We start from the raw sequence: 19246 nt of genomic DNA on the forward strand, positions 1-19246 counted from the left end.
CGGCACTATTTGTAGGATTGTCAAATGTTAAATGCGTTGTCATGCTTTGTAATTTGAGCAAGGAGAGAGAAATTCGATCGTGCACTATTTATTTGTTTTCATGAATGTTGTTAATATCACTAGTGATTGTGATCCGTGAAACAGTGCAGTGTCATAGTAGTCGGGATTGGATTAGCTGTTAGCCTGTTAATGTGTGTGCATAAATTCCATTGATTAATTAATTAATTAATTAATTAATTAATTAATTCATGCTGTAGTGCAAGCAGATTTATATTCAGCCAGTGTCATATTATTATTATTATTATTATTATTATTATTATTATTATTATTATTATTATTATTCATCTAGAAGTGTCGTGGTGCTGGTCAGTAAATACTGGACCGACTGGGGAGGGGAAAGAGATGGTGGCACAGCACTGCTAGAGTAAAATGTCACGAACCGCCACTGGTGGAGACATGAGATCCAGAGAACAGGGAGAGTACGGCGAATGGAGTTCCGCGAGAAATCAGGTGAACTCCGAAGTGTCTCTGCAGAAGGGTAAGCGACTACACCGCGGTGTGAGCTGTAGCTCTATTACGCTGCATCCAGTGTCGCTGGAGGAGTAAGCCTCTGGCGAGACAAAACCCCACAAATCGCGCACGAATGAGGTAATAATGAGGTCTCTGTATTCTACACGGTCCTCTGCTTTTAGATTCTGTGCAGCTTCCTCGACGAAATAAGAGCCCAATACTCCAATACTGGACATGGCGCACCAAATCGTAACTCACGCAGGCCGTTCAAATACTAAAAAACGAGTCGTTTGTCAGTTGATGTAGCCACTAAGGTGAATATGACTTTCATCTGTAAACCATATGTTGCAGAAGAAATCTGGATCCTCACACGTTATGGACAACCACCCGCTGTAATACTGTAATTGGGCTCGCTCATCCCGTTGTTCTGCTGAGCAACTTGCTCTTCGAACATCTGCCGGACAGACCTATCACTCGAACAAAGAGTTTCAACATGTTCGTCGTACGCTTTGGGGACTGTAACACCTGTTGGGAAAATTGTCCAAGATTCTCTTTTCTGGTGGTTCTTGGACGCCCTGTTGCTCCCTTTTCGTTGTCATGCGGTAAGACCAATCCCGAATGACGGAACTTGCCAACTTGGTGCCGTCTTAAATCGCTCCTCGTACTGTTTAAAGTGAATCAAACTTGGCCCATTCTGACAATTCACTCCATATGGACAGAAATAATGCTCTACGATAAACATTTCTCCTCTGTTGTGAGAACCATAATTGCAAGAATCAACAATACTAGGCCTAAATCCACAATATGTCATACAATAAACAAACGCTTCGTTGCCAGGGAAACGACAGGAGATAAGCAACAATTTTCAGTGTTGTTTGTTTTACCGCATACCGTAGAAGGACCAGAGTTCAAGGCCTAACACTGGCAGGGATTCAGTCTTCCGTCTTTCAGGCAGCTATATGATCGACGTAGTCATCTGTCCACAGACTTCCTCTAGGGTACAAGTCCAGCCAAGGCATGGTGCTTAATCATACTGTCTTCAATTTCTGCACTGGACTTCTCGTATTTCCCTGAGTATTACCTCTTAACCACAAAGACAGAATCGGCAGCGTTTACTATTAAACAAAAATCTCGAATTATTGAAGATTGTTGATCAGGATACAACCAAAATTAATTTGTAATCTTTAGTATCCAGTAAGCAAGTTTATACCCTTACATTTATGTGCTAACCACTCAGTACTTTTCTTTCAAGCTATAATACCCTCTGTCATTTTCCATACTGACATTTCAAATTCAGTCAAGGATATTCAAAATCCTAAGGTAAGGTATGTACACTTGTTTTCATTAAAATAAAATAATAGAAAGCTTTACCTTGTTGCACTTGACACAGCGAGTAGCAAACTTCTCCTCATAGCATGTAGCACAGTAGATTTCTTGCTCACGTGGGATAAAGCTCTTTGTCCCAATCGCGGTCTTGCAGACACAGCAGCAGAAACACTTCTCATGCCACTGGCGAGTTTTATACTCCATTTTCTTCGTCCCTGAAACAAAATAAATTACTTTTAATGACTGAATTCCTATGTGCTATTCCACCCTTCACATTTTGTAGAGTGAGTTTAGCATACTAATGAGACTTTCTCTTACAACAACAGCTGTCGTAGGCCTACAGTATTTGAGTAGGATATTTTAAAACATGAAGTAAATACATTTTTAAACAGTTGAGAATGTGAGATATTATTTACCTATGAAGAAATACAGAGGCCAAAGCTGCTTACAAAAAACATCATCTGGCTGGTGCTATATTCCTCAAGGTAGGGTACAAAGGGAAGTAAAATTAGGGCCTATATTTAAGTTGCGGCACCCTATACCTGTAATGTAGCCGGGCTGAGTGGCTCATATGGTTGAGGCGCCGACCTTCTGACCACAACTTGGCAAATTCGATCTTGGCTCAGTTCGATGGTATTTAAAAGGTGCTCGAATACGTCAGTCTCGTGACAGTAGATTTACTGGCATGTAAAATAACTCCTGCGGGACAACATTCCGGCACTTCGGCGTCTCCAAAAATCGTCAAAATTAGGTAGTGGGACGTATAAAACGATTACGTATTATTTATTATTATTATTATTATGATGGGTAATGTAATAATTTTTCACTTCTTGCGAGCTTAGAGTTTTATTACTTTAGCTCAGCTCAGTATAAACCATTTTTGTTATCTTCATTCTACCGTACATGTCTGTCAAATCTGTTACTGCGACAAATATTTATAGGGTAAATAACGGCAAAAGATCTCGTGTAGGTTAAGACACTGTAGTCGTCAACAGCGTTGTGGATGTGAGCAAGCTGTCCGATAAGATGCTATTGCGATATCTTATGTAGTTTATTTGTCATTCAGGAAAATAAAGTAAAAATTAACATCACATCTGTATCTGTCTGGAGAAGAGAAAGGGACACCGCAAAAATCGGTTCCAGTACGGTGGCAATATGATTTGAGCTGTATTTTGCAGGTCTATACAATACAGAATCACGATGCACATTTTTCATCTCTTGGATCTAGCCATCCAGTCGTGCACCCAAGAATTATTGGTTGCCTTGCTTTGAAACAAACACCACCACCATTAGTCTTCCTTGAATCTCGACTCCATTATCCGTACTATCCTCAATGATGTATCGAACATCCTACGATCTCTACAGAATGAAGGACAAATGAGCTGGTGAAGGAGTCTTGAATGTTCAGAAATATGTAGCTTGTGGTGGTGGTGGTTGCTTCTACTGCTTAAAGAAGCAAAGCAAGGTTATCAGCCCTAGAAATAGGTAGGTAAACTAAAAGACGTGTTGTCTTCGATTTTCACGAGCGATATTACAGTGATAATAGATGTTTACCGAGAATGTACGCCGTGAGAGAGTGGGGTTTGCATTTAGCATTTTTTGCACTGACTTTCACAAATTTGGAAGACAGACGAGCATAGAAAATATCGAATTTAACTTTGGGTGAAATGTACGGAGCTTCATATTCCATTAGCCTTGAAAATTATGTTATTAAAAAAAAAGAAGAAAAGTTAATTCTGATTAACTAATATAATCTGAACGTTACAGTTAACTACTTTTGAAGCAATTTCGATACCAAAAATCATGCCTATCACGAGAGTTGGTGGTATACAATTTATAATTACTAGATTCCGCGCCAAAAACCTGGATTCAATTCCAAACCTCTTCGCAGTGTTCATATGAAGCGAGGGCATATGACGCTGTTTTAGTCATTCGTCCGTCGAATGGAGACGTTAAACCTTGAGCAGACCCCTTCGTGCTATTCGACAGGAGTAGGCTACGTGCCGTTACCGGGTTTCACCCTCTCCCCACTGTCATATATAACGTCATTCATTTCATTGCATTAACTCCTCTGATGAGACCGACGTCAGGAGGGGTATCCGACCGTAAAAACTCGCTACGAGGATTCATCTCATTTCATACCCAACCCTGTACAGAAACGGGACAAGGGTTGATCATACATATCATACTTGATGGAATAATTAAACAGTGAGGCAATAGAGTGTGAACAACTGGTTAAAGTTAACATTATATCATTGGAAGACCACTGTACGGTGGAAAATATCGAATACCGTATTAATAATTACTTTTAAAAAAAGTAGACACGAGATTTTCTAGCAACAATAATACTGGCCTTTTCAATCCCATTATTTTATATAAGACCGTCTTTCTATCTATGACCAACGCAGTAATCGTATGGTAGTATTACAGTGAAAGAAAAAACTCGCATATTTGTAAACTTTTAAATTTTTTAGCCAGTTAACATCAGGAATTAGAATATAGACTTCATTAAGGCTTCCAGGATAGGAATGCAGAGTTAGGTAAGGGTGTATTCTGCCCGAAGGCAGGTCCGAACCTCCGCAGAGGTGTGCCTGAGCGGAGTTTACGTACGGTAGGGTGGCCAGTTCCTTTCCGCTCCTCTATTCCCTTACCCTTCCCCCTTCCTCCCACCAACAGCACGTGGCAACCCATCCAAATCTTGACCACGCCCACTGTTGCTTAACTTCGGAGATCTCACTGGATCCGGTGTTTCAACACGGCTACGGCCGTTGGCGAATGCAAGAGTGAAGCGTTGAATAATACTGTACGTCCAATGGTCTCCTCTCCCCACCACAGTCGCACGTAGTAGATTCCTTCCATCCCCATTTATGACCAAAGTAGCTTGATCGCCCGTGCTCGGTTTTAAATCTGTTCAAGACGGCACCACCCTTTTCGTGCGAAGTCACTCCCCATCAGCTTCCTCGTCGGAACTAGGGTATGTGCGGGTGTTCCAAAAGTCTTCATTGACGACTCACCCTTCCAGGATTGGTCGATGTCAAAGCGGTCCGCCATGAGCCTGCAAGCAGTAATAAAGACCGGTCTCAGAGACCTAAGCCACTGATATGGTGGGTGACAGTTCCTGATGAAGATGAAGTGACGGTATTATCCAGATCATCTTTGCTTCTCTTAGCAGAACTTGGTGGTGAAATGTGGCTGACTACCGGTACTGGTAACCAGTGGTATGGAGTCAACTTCACAGTGTCAGTGATACATCGCAATGCATCATTTAACTTGGCACTCTATAACCACATAGCAGCGCAATATTCTGCAGCAGAGCAGCGCAGTGCATCGCACTAAAACTATTTTCAAAAGATAGTTCACACACAATGGGTTGATATCTCCCGCGTGCTGTATCTCCCCACACGAGAACAAGCACCAGCTGGTTCAATTTATTATATGTATATTCGCGCTTGTTGGAAAGGAATGTGATTGTAAAGAATTAGTTTGATTTTGTACATGAAAGGAAGGGTCGTTTTTCGCCCTATTACATCAATGCTCATTCCATTCAGGTAAGACGAAGATGTAAACTACTGTTCAAGGAGAGCGCGGCTAATATAGCCAGTGTCAGCAGGTCTGGTTTTACTGGGAGTAGGTCACATGAGATCGCACTCTCCAACTGCTGCTACTGGGAGAACTTTCATTATTAAGCTTGTTTCTTCCCTAATTATCAGCTTAAAAATATATCACATAAATCACGATGGTGGCTACGAAACCTTATATGTACATTTTATTTAATCTTATTGCAAGTCTCCGCTAGTCACCGAGTGAATTCTCTAACTTACTGCAGTGAAACAGTTACCAAATGAATGGCCATCCTCTCATAATATGTGTTACATCAGTAGAAAAGATGATGTAGAGTCAAGGTAAATACTGCAAATGGGTCGTGGGAATTTTCAGGTTGCTATGATCTTCTAATGTTACTGCTCTTACGTCTCACTTAATATTAATTTTGTTCCGCAGGGGTTCTTTTACGTGCCAGTAAATCTACCTACAAGAGGCTGGTATGTCTGAGCACCTTCAAATACCACCGGGCTGAGGCTAGATCGAACCTGCCAACCTGAGCTCAGAAGGCTAGCGGTCTACCATCTGGGCTACTTAGGCCAGTGCTATGATCTTCTATACTGGAAATAAATTTAAGAAAATCAATATCATACTTAGATCAGTCTTCACTCAACTCTTTACTATGATCAGCAATTCTCAGTTAATTGACCCTTATTAATTTGTATACGTCCGAAAACTCACTCACAGACGAATTGCTCAATCATAATTGATCTACATTTACAGGTATATGCGTATTTTATGCTCAATACGACCACATCACACATCTAACTAGATTCTTGGTAATGGATACATTATATGTTCCGGGAGTTAGTTGACGAGGTCAGCAATTCCCGTACAGTCTAAAGTCGAATCCATCATATGTAGAGAGAGGCCTATCCTCACAGACGCGCTGTCGCCATCAGGAGTCACCTGCAGTTACGCTCTTTGTGGAATTCTCTAAATGGGGAATTATTTGGTGCCAATATATTTGTACAATTTCTTAGCGTACAAGCCACAGCATTTCTCCGCAGAAAGATTTGTAAAACGCCGGGGAAAATGGACAGTTATGAAAGTTCTTTGATGAATAAAGGTTGTTTCTAGGACTCAAAAAAGATGCATTTCCAACTAAAAAAGCACTTAGAACCAAATTCTTTGAAATGATTAAAAGAAGAGACTAAGTAAACAACTGATAGGGAATCTGCCACCTGCGCGACTGTCCTAAATGCAGACCAGTGGCGAGTGATTTATTTACGGACAACCCAATATTTTTTTAATGTCCTGAGGCCGAGACTTTTGTGACCTTGGTCTAATCTAATCCATACCGTGCATATCTCTAATGACCCTGAATAACCTTCCTAATATCGCTGCGGACAGATAAGATCGAATCTACTGTATGATCTGTGGTATTTGGCACAAGTGAACGAGTTACTCACCACCAGGCGGGCTATCATTCATATCGTAACTCAAGGAGCAATAGTCCAGCTGAGGCTTTGTGGGTAACTCAATGCGACAACTACTGCATGTGTGCCGTCATCTTGCGCATATGTCCTCTTTCGAAAACAAACAACGAAAAAAGTGAAACCACTTTGCTATCAACAGCATGCGAGGTCTTCTGAAGAACCCCTTTTATATAATGAAACAGAACTATATGCTGCATATTTTTGTTGTTGAGAGATTCATATTTCCAACAAACCAATTCGTACTACGTTTAGTACAATGATGAATAGGCCTACTAGGCGTCTGGAATTTTATTGAGACTTTTATTACATTATGTTTTACGGTTCCAGACATGGGCACCCGCAGGATCTTTTCCAGAGTGGGGGGCACATTAACAATTTTCTCGAATATAAAAAGCAATATAACGTCAGCAACATTAAACTGTGCACAGAAATTTCCGGTTATAACAGATGCTAGAAGACTGTCAGTAAGTTCAGTTTATGAAATAATCTGGCATGATATTAAATAATTGAACATCAACCTTTTTAGAATTCCAGGGGGGGAGGGGGCAAGCAGCCCCCCTGCCCCCCTTTGCGGGCGCCCATGGTTCCAGAGCTTACGACATTGCAAATGTCCAAAGGAGTGAATCCCTAGTTATCTTCAGGAGTAGATACGATGGCTCTAGTACCTTTGTGATGTCTATTATTACTGAAGCCCGGGGCAATTTCAGCAATATATACATTATATACCTAGGTATCTCGACAAGTGTGGCGAAGTTTCATATTTTTAATTCTATGGGAAACAGGAGCGTATCAGTCACTCGAATGGTTTCCTATTTTTTCCTGTTTGACATCTCCCAAACACTGGTATCCGTCGAAACTGGGATAGGGAAGAATTAAAGCAGAAACAATATCTGTATCTGTTTGGCGTGAAAATGGGAACCGACAGAAAATCATCCTTAAGTTGCCGACCGTGTGGTTCGAACTCATCTCCTAAAAGCAAGCTTATAGCTGCTCGATCCATATCGCGTAGCGATCTCGATCGGTGAGCGTATGTCGACCAGTGATAGACATCATAATGATAAATGCTCTACATTTTAAGAGAACCCAGGGTATAGGAATTTTGTCCTACAGGGTTTCTTTAACACCCTAAAAAGCCACTTAACCAGTATCGAAGTCGCTACATTATGAATCAAAGAACAACAGATCTAGATTGGTAGACACAAACCTTAGGGAATTCACTCTGACGGCAGCATTCCCTAACAAGGCAAGGCTTATTAAATCGTAGGTCCATTTGGTGAATATTAACTAGTTTAGCCAATATTTCAGAATAATAAAAGAGACATCGTTTCTTAACACGGTTTCTATAAAATTATCCAACTGATGTCTAGTTTTGTAATGCATAGTAAATGATCGGTTTTCCCCATTCATTCTGCAGATGAAATCGGTTTCAGATATTAGCTATCATTTTCGCCATCAGTGCGATGACGTCAGCACGGCTAATGGTGCCTGACGGTACCTACTTCGTGCCAGGTACCATCAGCAACACATTACTAAGTAGATCGATGGCTCTCACCTCCACTTCATGGAGTTCAACCACGAGATCGTAATTTTCGCAGCCGCTTTTAAACCAACCAATAATCCGTCACAGGTGTCTTCAACAGGCTTAAAGGCATTAACGACTCGAGAGGGTATCACGGCAGACTCACTGCAGTCCTGTAAACGCTTGACTCAATAGTCCCAATCTTCTCATGTCTTCCAGCCGGCCCCACAGTCTAGGAGTAGCAAACCTGCCTCTTACTCCGGGTTCGATTACTTGTCAGGTAAGGGATTTTTACATCTTAGGGCTGAGGGCCTATCTGACAGTCAGATAGCGGCGTTGGTGTAAAAAGCTAAAAATAACGCAGATAATATTTGTTACGCTGACCACGCGTCACCTCGAAATCTGCAGGCCTTCGGCCTGAGCAGCGTTCGCTTAGTAGAACAAGGCCCATCAGGGTTGTAGTGGCATAGGCTTACGTGACAGATCCTGAAGGAAGACGATGGTTTTCAGGAAAAAACACTGAAGGAAAAAGGTGCCCATAAGAGGAAAGGAAGGGGTTACACTGGGAGATGATATACGACGATAATGGGCAATGATCAAAGTCCAACAATTAAACAAGCATGGTCCCAAGTAGAGCTATCGAAATGATGATGATGATGATGATGATGATGATGATGATGATGAAGATTTTCCTGGCCTTTTTCCCAATTAGTTGGGGTCGTCACTTTGTGTGGATTTAGCTCATTTTCACGATCGGATACCTTTCCAGACGCCAACGCTACGAGGAGGGATGACATCATTGCTACGTGTTTCTCTGGTGGTTTGCAGTGTGCTGTGTTGTATGTAAATTAAGATGTGCCTTAAAATAAACAAACACCACCAAGCCCCCAAGCTAGAGGAATTAGCCTAAGTTAAAATCCCCAATCAGGCCAGGACCCGGATAATAATAATAATAATAATAATAATAATAATAATAATAATAATAATAATAATAATAATAATAATAATAATAATAATAATAATAATAATAATAATAATAATAATAATAATTTAATTGTTGTCCTAGGCGACGTTATGGAGGTTTTCATTCAAAGGAATTATTTTATGCATCAGTAATTACAATGACGCGGGTTACTAACATGTAGGTAAGGGTTATTCTGCCCGAAGGCAGGTCCGAACCTCCGCAGAGGTGTTCCTGAGCCGGAGTTTACGTGCGCTAGGGTGGCCAGTTCCTTTCCGCTCCTCCATTCCCTTACCCCCCCCCACCAACAGCACGTGGCAACCCATCCAACTCCTGACCACGCCCAATGTTGCTTAACTTCGGAGATCTCACGGGATCCGGTGTTTCAACACGGCTACGGCCGTTGGCTTACTAACATGTAAGGACCCTAAAATGTCACCCGACCGCTTGTATCGCCCAACAGGCTTGCTGTAAACGATATTTGTACGAACGCGCGAACTTGCTACTCGATTTGAGTCAAGTAGCTGTTAGCTAGCATTCGAGAGATAATGGGTTCGAAACCCACAGTCGGCAGGCCTGAACATGGTTTTCCGTGGTTTTCCATTGTCATACCAGGCAAATGCTGGGGCTGTACCTTAATTAAAACCACGTTTGCTTCCTGCCCAATCCTAGCCCTTCCCTATCCCATCGTAACCATAAGACATGTCTGTGTCGGCGCAACGTAAAACAAATCGGAGAGAGAGAGAGAGAGAGAGAGAGAGATATTTGGGATTTGTGGAAAGTAAATTACAATTATTAGAGTAATGCTGGGGATGCACCTTAAGATCACGGCCGCTTCCTTCCAATTCCTAAGTCTTTCCTATCCCATCGTCACCATAAGACCTATCTGTGTCGGTGCGACGTAAAGCAAATTGCAACAACAATAAGAAAAAGCTGAAAGTCTACTTCGAATACTTGAAGATGGTTTGCACCTGGCAATTGGCTGGGACTGTACTTTCAGTAAGTCCACCACCTCTACCTTCTCAGTCCTATTTCCTATAGTGCCCCTAACCGCACGGCCAACTAGCCCGGTTTTCAGCTTTTAGGTCGTGCCAAGAACAACGTGAACACACATTAGCGATCAGTGATAATAATGTCATGATAATCTACCTATGCTAGTGTGTCGTTACAGAGCTATAATAATAATAATAATAATAATAATAATAATAATAATAATAATAATAATAATAATATTGAATTGACGGGGTGGGCAGGTCAAGTGTTGTAATACCAGCTCAAATGGTCACTCTTACGACATCCACGTACAACTAACATGATTTCTTTTGTCGTTATTTAAGGCAACAACTGAGCAACAAGTAAGGAAGGGAAGTGACGCCAGACTACGTGCCGTATGATCTCATACGTGCATACTCAATTAGACACACCACAAGCATATGAATGATGCCTTATTGTCTCTCGTTTGTTGTGCTAATTACTGGCTACTAGTTCACCAACTCTTCTTTCAATGAGGCAGCACGCTTTTGAAACATGGTGTAGTTGAAGAGGTCGTTTAGTAATCCGTAGTGAAATCGCATTTATGCTAATTTTATGACAGACTATGCTGCACATTTAAGGTTTGTTCTAACATTGCTCAAATCATGATAACATCTCAATTTCTCTTCAAAATTCCATATCTGACCAAATGCAATGTTGCATTTTTATGGTTTTCAGTCGACATCACTACTTCACATCTTATAACGGCAAATAAACTACGAATTCGATGGAGCATTTTCATTGCTCAGAAAGATTGAAAGCCCTCTCAAGGCTTACCGTTGCAAGACAATTCCGAAAGAAAAAAAAATTATCATTACTACGTACTGGAACATCGGTATTGAGGATCGGCGGTGGAGTGGAGTGGGTTCGATCCTGGCTAAAGTAGCAGATTTTTGAAGGACAGTCAAAAATCTTGGCTCTCAAAGTCATTGTTGTTGGCATTTTCAAGATTCTAATTGAGCACTCATTCGTTTTGATATAGCAGCACAATCGGAATGTCCAAATTGGTAGGTAGGCAATCTAAATGGCGCCAAATCAGAAGGTCTGCAACTAGGTATTATTATTATTATTATTATTATTATTATTATTATTATTATTATTATTATTATTATTATTATTACTATTACTTTCATTTGAAATTGGCTATTGTTCTTTCTCCTGTTGTACAAACCATAACCATATTTGAAATCAGTCCTATGTGAAAACTACATGAGATTAACATTTTGCTGCATGATCACAACTGTTGCAATAAATGTATGCTTAGCAATGTTCAATTATATTAAATTCTACTCCTCAGGAATAGAGAACAGACAACATTTCAGGAGACAGAAATATGAAAAATGAAGTAATTACTTTTACCGACCATTACAACCCACTCTTTAAAATCTGAGGTACAAATTCATGTCAATGGTTTTAGAATCTGAAACACAGCTCTCCGCTGTGACCTATTTCAGTGTCAAGGTTAACCAAGTGTTCATCTCCAGTACATTTTTCCGACTTGTTCCTGCGTGAGTGTATTATATAATGTGGGCAAAGAAAACATCTACTGGGCGAGTTGGCCGTGCTGTTAGGGGCGCGCAGCTGTGAATTTGCATCCGGAAGATAGAGCGTTCGAACCCCACTGTCGGCAGCCCTGAAAATGGTCTTCCGTGGTTTCCCATTTTCACACCAGGCAAATGCTGGGGCTGTACCTTAAAACCACGGCCGCTTCCTTCCCGTTTCCCTCTCCCATCGTCGCCATAAGATCTATCTGTGTCGGTGCGACGTAAAACAAATTCAAAAGAATAACTTTTTCTTGATCAAACCATAAATTATTTTTACTATTCTTGTTTCACGAAAGGACTAAGAATAAATTCGCAGCTTTATGTATTTCTGAGTGTTAATATGAGTGACTATTTGTTTTATTACAGTGTCTGGCTCCTTGCCAGAATGATCAAAGTTGAGTCGCTGGTTCGACTCCCGGTCGGGCGGAGAATTTCAGCCGCGCCTGGTTAATTCCTTTGACTCAAAATTTATTGCTATTTATCGTTATTAGGCTATTATGATTTATGGTCACATGTGTTACTTTAAATGTGAGAAAAAATTAATTAATATTTATTAGGTTATATATTGTTTTATGGTTCAATATTTTTTACAGAAAAGTTCAAATATTCAGTGGGGGGGGGGGGCGTTTAAACCCAATACCCATCCCCACACCTCCTAAACTTGCATACGCCACTGTAACCCTCTGTATAAATATACAGTTTGCTTGTTAACCGACTGTAAGACTATGAAGATCCTCGGAAACATGTAGCAGAAATAGAACGTATGATAAGAATGTAATAATCCTGCTTGTAATACACAGAAGTTAAACGTGTTTTGTCAGGTGCAGTGCACACTCGCCACCTGACCATTCAACCTTCAAGCGCAATACTTGCTCCTTTTGTGGCCTACTTTGCAGCTTCATTCACTTGTTCAAGACCGCCATTTTACACGCACACTGTATAGAAAAACATCTTCATTAACGCGGCTACTAGTAATCTGACCACTGGCGTATTGTTAAGACAAGATGGAGTGCGTAACCGTATGTTTGTGCAGACGCCTGTACAATTGATTGGGTGCCCTCGGCTGTGTGTGGGTACTGACTAGGTAGATGGTCAAGTAGTCATTGCCATAAAGCAAAGCAGATGTCGTTCCTCGTATATTTTGTGAAGTTCATCATGGGCCTTCTGTAATTCATTTATGAATATACTTTGCTGAAAACAAGCGTCTTTATATTTTGTGATCGAAGATTTGTTTTGTGGACATAGGCGATTCTCTCTGCCTGCTGTCAGTTCTTGACGGATGCAGTACTTTTGCTTCCATATCTTGGCACAGGCCAGAGCAAAGTGTACTGTAGCTTCCACTGAAGTCCCAGTCTCATCCATGGCTGTGACAATATGGAAGCTGCTGGGGTATGGGTGGTGCTGAGTAATGACATTCAGAGCACAACCAGTGTGTCTGAGTGTTATGAAAGGTATTGCTCATAGGGTTAGTTGTGCTACAATAGCACTGTCTAGCGCAGTGAGGAAAGCAATGGCAAACTACCTCACTCCTCGTCTTGCCTAGTACGCCTCATTTTGGTACTACCATTGGTTTTTGTGGTTTTCCTATAACTGCATAGCCTTTGGTGGTGCTATTTGAGGATCCAACCAGCCTCTGGGCTGATGACCTAACAGACAGACAGACAGACAGACAGACAGACAGACAGACAGACAGACAGACAGACGATTCTCCGTGCTTTGAATCAAATTAATTTGTATTTAACTAAAATAACTTAGACCTATACTGGAAATACATTTAAATAGCTGTCTATAATCAATAATTCTTCGCGGAATAACTGGCACAAATGATCTGAGCCGAGATGAAATGCTCCAAATTGAATCAGTTTCACATTGCTGCAAAAACACACTTCATACTGGTAATTTGCATGTGACGGCAAGATGGTAGGTTTGTTTTTGGTAGGATAGCAGAAGTTCTACCCCTTAACCTATTATGATTGCTTACTGATTGATACATTAATTCTATAATAGTCGGAAACGGTGCGTGGTAAGACCATCAGCGTGTATTACAAGGAAATAAAAACACCATTTCGTGGAACTTATGGACACTAGGGAACTGCTGTTCCCCTGCGGTAGTAACATTAATCCTGATAATGGATATTAGAGGTTTTGTAATATGTTAAGAGCTAAGAGTGGCATGTCAGGTAGCCAGGGATTGAATAACATTATGCGAAACGTTCATGGCGATCCTTGTGTGTAGGTCTATATGCTCGACAGTCAATTAATATGAAGTCTCACAATAGTTTATTCCCATATGATTTACGAATGGACCAACAATCGGCTACTACTTGAGCTCCATACGAAGGCAAACAAAATTCCGATCGATTTATTACTACTGCTATTATGTCATCAGAATAGAAGGGACCATTCTACAACCTGCGACACACGATGAGGCATATCGCGTCCTTTTTTTTCACGTCGCACCGACGCAGACTGGTCTTATGTCGAGATGGGATAGAAAGGAAACGACCGTGGCCTTAAATGAAGTACAACTCCGGAATTTGCCTGGTGTTAAAATGGGAAACCACGGAAAACCATCTTTACGGCTGCTGACTGTGGTGTTCGAATCCACCATTTCCCGAATGCAAGCTCACTAGTACGTGATTCAAACCGCGCGGATATCCTGCTCGGTTGACGTGTTTCACAGTACATGGTTTTTTTTTACCAAAAGATCTGTATGATAAAATTGTACTTTTCTCCAGGCCCTGAATGCGTTTGTGAAGTACGTAACAAGTACGTACCATGCTCTTCTGTACACCAAGAGAACAAGAACTCTGCAGTGAATAACTTAAAATTTAATGCACAATGTGTGCCGGCTTCGATTTCCGGCCGGGTCAGAGGTTTTTAATTGTACATGATTAATATTCCTGGCCTGGGGACTGTGTGTTTGTGTCATCCTTAATGTTCCTTTCCTCACATTCAACACGCAGGTTCATAACATATGGTACAAAGTAGGTCCATGCCCCGAAAAAGTAGAACTTTTTAAAAAACAGTAAACCTTTTTTAAATCTCTATTTATCACAATTTTTCTTTGTTTCTATGGCTTGTTAAATGTAATCTCAGTCTTCTTTATGTGATACAGTATCCCATTTAGATTTTTTAATTGTGTTGGAGTTTGTTATTCCTCATTTCACAAGTGTTATTCATTTTCAGTTCACAATCGAAGGATTAAACAGGCAAGCCACCAACAAGGAGTGGTATTTCACCTTTCAAACTGCACAGGGAAGTACCGGGATGCATGTTATCATTTCTATTAACAGTAGCAGTAACTGTACTAGTAACGACATTACAGTAGTAAGAGTAATACAATACGGTAAGTCAGGGTACACGGAAATGGAAGGTCAGCCGTATCTAGCCTAGTAACTGAAGCAATCAGTGAACAGAATCGACTGTCATAGCGAAAGCGCGTTTACTCACACGGCACAGGAGCGTTAAACTAGGCTACTTTGTTCGAAGTTCTTCTGCTCGAATTTCGGCACTGACAAAGTTTCAATTCTTCACTCCACGAAAATAGCAAGAATGTACTGTTTCATTTCTGAAGTGCCTATTCTGGTCGTAGACCCAAAGTACAATGACGCACACTAAACAAGACAAAAATGACTCTGGTTATTAAAATGTTCCTGTCAGGAGCAACAAGACTGATGAAAAAGATGTTCAAAGCCCTTAAAATGAACGAAAAAACGAACAAACGATGACGTACGCAGTCAGTGAAATGGCCTGGCAAGACGACAGCTGCCATGTCATGGTCTGTGTGACATCACCCCTCGTACTGCATAGCTTTCCGACTGAGAAAATGAATCATAACCGCCGCTAATAACAAAATTAACATTTATTATTATTTCATGAAATTTTTCCTAATTATCTTCGGTCTACAATATTGAAGATTAAGCCCAGTTTTACGACCGGATGCCCTTCTTGATGCCAACCCTATGTGGAGGGTTGTATTCACTATTGCGGGTTTTTGTGGTGGTTGGTACTGTCATGTGTTGTATGTAGATATGTATTAAGACTATCACAAACACCCAGCCCGGGAGCTAGAAGAATTAACCAAACGCGGCTGCAATCCAAATCCCGTCTGGGAATCGAACGCGGGTCCGAGTTCAAGTTGGCACGTTCGATCTCGATTCAGTGATGGCGGTGGTGATTATTGTTTTAAGAGGAAGTACGACTAGGCAACCATCCTCTATATGACAGTAATCAGAGAGAAAAAATGGAAGGGGTCCGACACTTCGAAAAATGAAGATATCGGCCAAAGGAGACAAGGGCCACGGAGGGCGTGAAAATGAAAGACTTCCTAGCCCTCGCAAACCTAATAGCGTCGGGGTCGGAAAAAACAAGAGTTGACCAAGGGAGGTCGGATAGGATAGATGAAAGTGAGGAGCCTGGCACAAGTAAGTGGAAGCAATGCAAGGACTCATCTCGATTCAGCCTCATGGTATTTGAACGAACTCAAATACACCAGCCCTGTGTCGATAGATTTACCAGTATATAACTCCCGTGGGACAAAATTTCCGCCACCTCGTCGTAACCGAAAACCGTAAAAATAGTTCGGGGTATGTAAAACATAGTTATTTTATCTGTGCTTGTTGAAGAACCCATCGTTCCCTCAAGACGAAATACGCATGCTTGGAGAAACAATAATTTAATAACGGAGACCTCATATATAGGGCACAGGAGGATCATTTTATCGACATTTTTATTGCGGTCAGTGACCCATTGCATGTTGATCCGCGCGCACACAATTCTGCTCGTGTTGAGTAGCGTTTCTTAATCTTAGCCATCAGACATGTTACTGGAAATGGATTTGACGATTTCCACGGCAATTTCTACCAAGGAGAACAACATAAAGGCAAACATGACAATTACTGAGATATGCAATAGGATGCTAGTAAAAGGTATTACCGCAACACTGAATATTACAACGTGGAGTATAGCAGAAAAAAGGATAACTTTCGGAGATCTACTAAACAAATCTGAGCCGCAGCGTCTCGTTTAGGCCTGCGAGGATACGCTTAATTGGGATTAGAGATTCAGTTCTATATACTCTCAGACGAATTTAAACATTCTTGTAAGAGATTGTTAGAGTTTCATAAAGTCATTATGAAAAGTCAGCTCCATCTCAGCGTCACCTAAATTCCCACTTAAATTTTATGACGAAATAAATGGGATTTGCTCAAATTACGGCAGTTATCAGCCTCACAATCGGAAGGTCACATCCCAGCATAATCTCCTACATTTCAAGTAGCTCTAGGTCGATAAAACGTTGGAGTACCAAAATTATTTTCTAGATCAGAATATGCTCGGGAGAAAATAAATTAACTCTATCGCCATCAACTTCAGAGTCAATGGTGAAATATTTCTACATCCTATGAACTCTTATGCAAGTCAGCGTTTAGGCTTACTGTTGGAAATTAACAACTGTCCATTATTCCAGTTGGACGTAAAAACCAGTAACATTAATTGTCCATTATTCTTGTGTTCTTAACTAGACAATACCATCGCAGTAATGAGTCTGCGTTTAACTCCTTCGGTTCGATTATCAGGGTACAGCCTCACATGCGGAGATTATACGTTGCTCTTTAAACTTTCCACTTTATTTAAGTGGTTCTTCACATGAGAGGGGGGGGGGGGGGGCGTGCGGGCGTGGGTTCGATTCCACGTCATGAAGACTTTTCTGGAGGTGCACATGGCCCTGAGGTTAATTCAGCCTACACCAAGAATGGGGATAAAGGGCGGCCGAGTATACAGCTTACCATGAGGTTACGGATAGTGGAAGTTATACTTTCCACTCCTCCAAGGCCCTTCATGGCCTGTAGAGAGACTGTTTTGCTTCTTCACAGGTATGTGTCCAGAGAGGAATCAACTGAATTCTACAGCACTTAGATAGTGTTTCAGTTTCCTTGCATGGTCCTTTAATAAATAGTTTACCATGTTAGATATCGGTGGTTGCTTTCCATCTGGGCCAGCTCGTGGTCACTGGTTCTGGTCCTAGTAAATATGATGCTGATCCTTGTCGAACAAACTCATGAGTTTCTTCATTTACCTCTGTGACCACTGTGACCTGGGATCCATAACAGATTTAAATCATTGTATTTTTCCAAGGTTCAACAGTTCAACGAAGCATTATTCCGCAGCTGACCAGAGGGTGGAACTTCCGCTACTCTACCAAAAAAGGATTTGTTTATCTTTACTGCTGTTGTTTTCACTTCATTTCAGAGAACTGGAACTATATCAATACATGCACTTACAGGTGCGCGTACTTTATTGTGGTTTACGATAGTACGTTTCATTGTAATCATTTCATTTAGGATTCTGATGAATACCACGGCTTCGAACCTTGCCTCCCCAATCGATGCAGATCTCCAGTTCTATCGAGGAACATGTATTAACACGGTCAGCTACAGTGATGTTATGCTACGCCAGCACAAACATGAAGAAGTACACTTTGGATATAAATTAAACTGTTGGACACTGATTGTTTTAAAAATTATTTTAGTTGCTTTACGTCGCACCGACACAGATAGGTCTTATGGCGACGATGGACACTGATCTCTTCTAGCAGTTCGCACTTATCTTGCTTCAACCTGGAACTGCACACGACAACAGCGCTGTCATTCCTTACAGGGAAAACCTCATTAATTCAAGTGACATCCAAATCAAACTGTAAACAAGGTTATTGGACAGATGACGTCAGCCAAGTGAGCGGGGTACCATGCCTTTAGAGGTCTCGACTCTTCAGTGCTGGGGAGAGCCAGCTGCAGTCCTTACAGCCTTTGACCTACACATGCTCGGGAAGAGCACAGCGATTCGATACTCTTGTCATCAATTACCACAGCTGAGTGAATTCAATTCCGCATTAGGTATGGAATTGGCAGTCGAAACTATGTACAGTAGTTCTTATCTCAAACATTCCTTACTTCAAACAAATCTTCTCAAATGAGCACAATCATTTGCAAAATTTACATCTGCATTCGCATGTATACAGGCATTGCACTAGCACTGAGATACCGGTACGGCGAAACGACAGAACCTCTACTGGGGAATCCAACCATGACCAAGGATTGGTCCGGAGGACAACCATTTTACACACTAGCACGTTCAGATCTTCGTTAGTATTTCTGAACACAAATTACGACATGAAAAAAAGTTCTTAATACCATATCGCGAGTATCTGTTATCAAATCTTCTTCCAAATGTCTATAATTATTCAGGTTACACGCAGATAATATAAGGCATAATTTTTTCTGGACAGAGCGTCTATAGCTGGATATTTTCTTCA

At 41.1% G+C, this 19246-nt stretch overlaps 1 protein-coding gene across 9 annotated transcripts in view; it reads right to left on the reverse strand.

The window, feature by feature from the left end:
• Lmpt (Limpet) overlaps positions 1-19246 on the reverse strand; it is a 1284547-nt gene that overhangs the window by 10057 nt on the left and 1255244 nt on the right. For all 9 annotated transcript variants that reach the window (XM_067135221.2, XM_067135218.2, XM_067135222.2 and 6 more), the window contains one exon: positions 1882-2051. In XM_067135221.2, the coding sequence (XP_066991322.1) occupies positions 1882-2051 (170 nt within the window). The remainder of the gene's footprint in view (positions 1-1881; positions 2052-19246) is intronic.

This window comes from Anabrus simplex, chromosome 1 (assembly GCF_040414725.1).
Source record: "Anabrus simplex isolate iqAnaSimp1 chromosome 1, ASM4041472v1, whole genome shotgun sequence".
Classification (NCBI taxonomy): domain Eukaryota; kingdom Metazoa; phylum Arthropoda; class Insecta; order Orthoptera; family Tettigoniidae; genus Anabrus; species Anabrus simplex.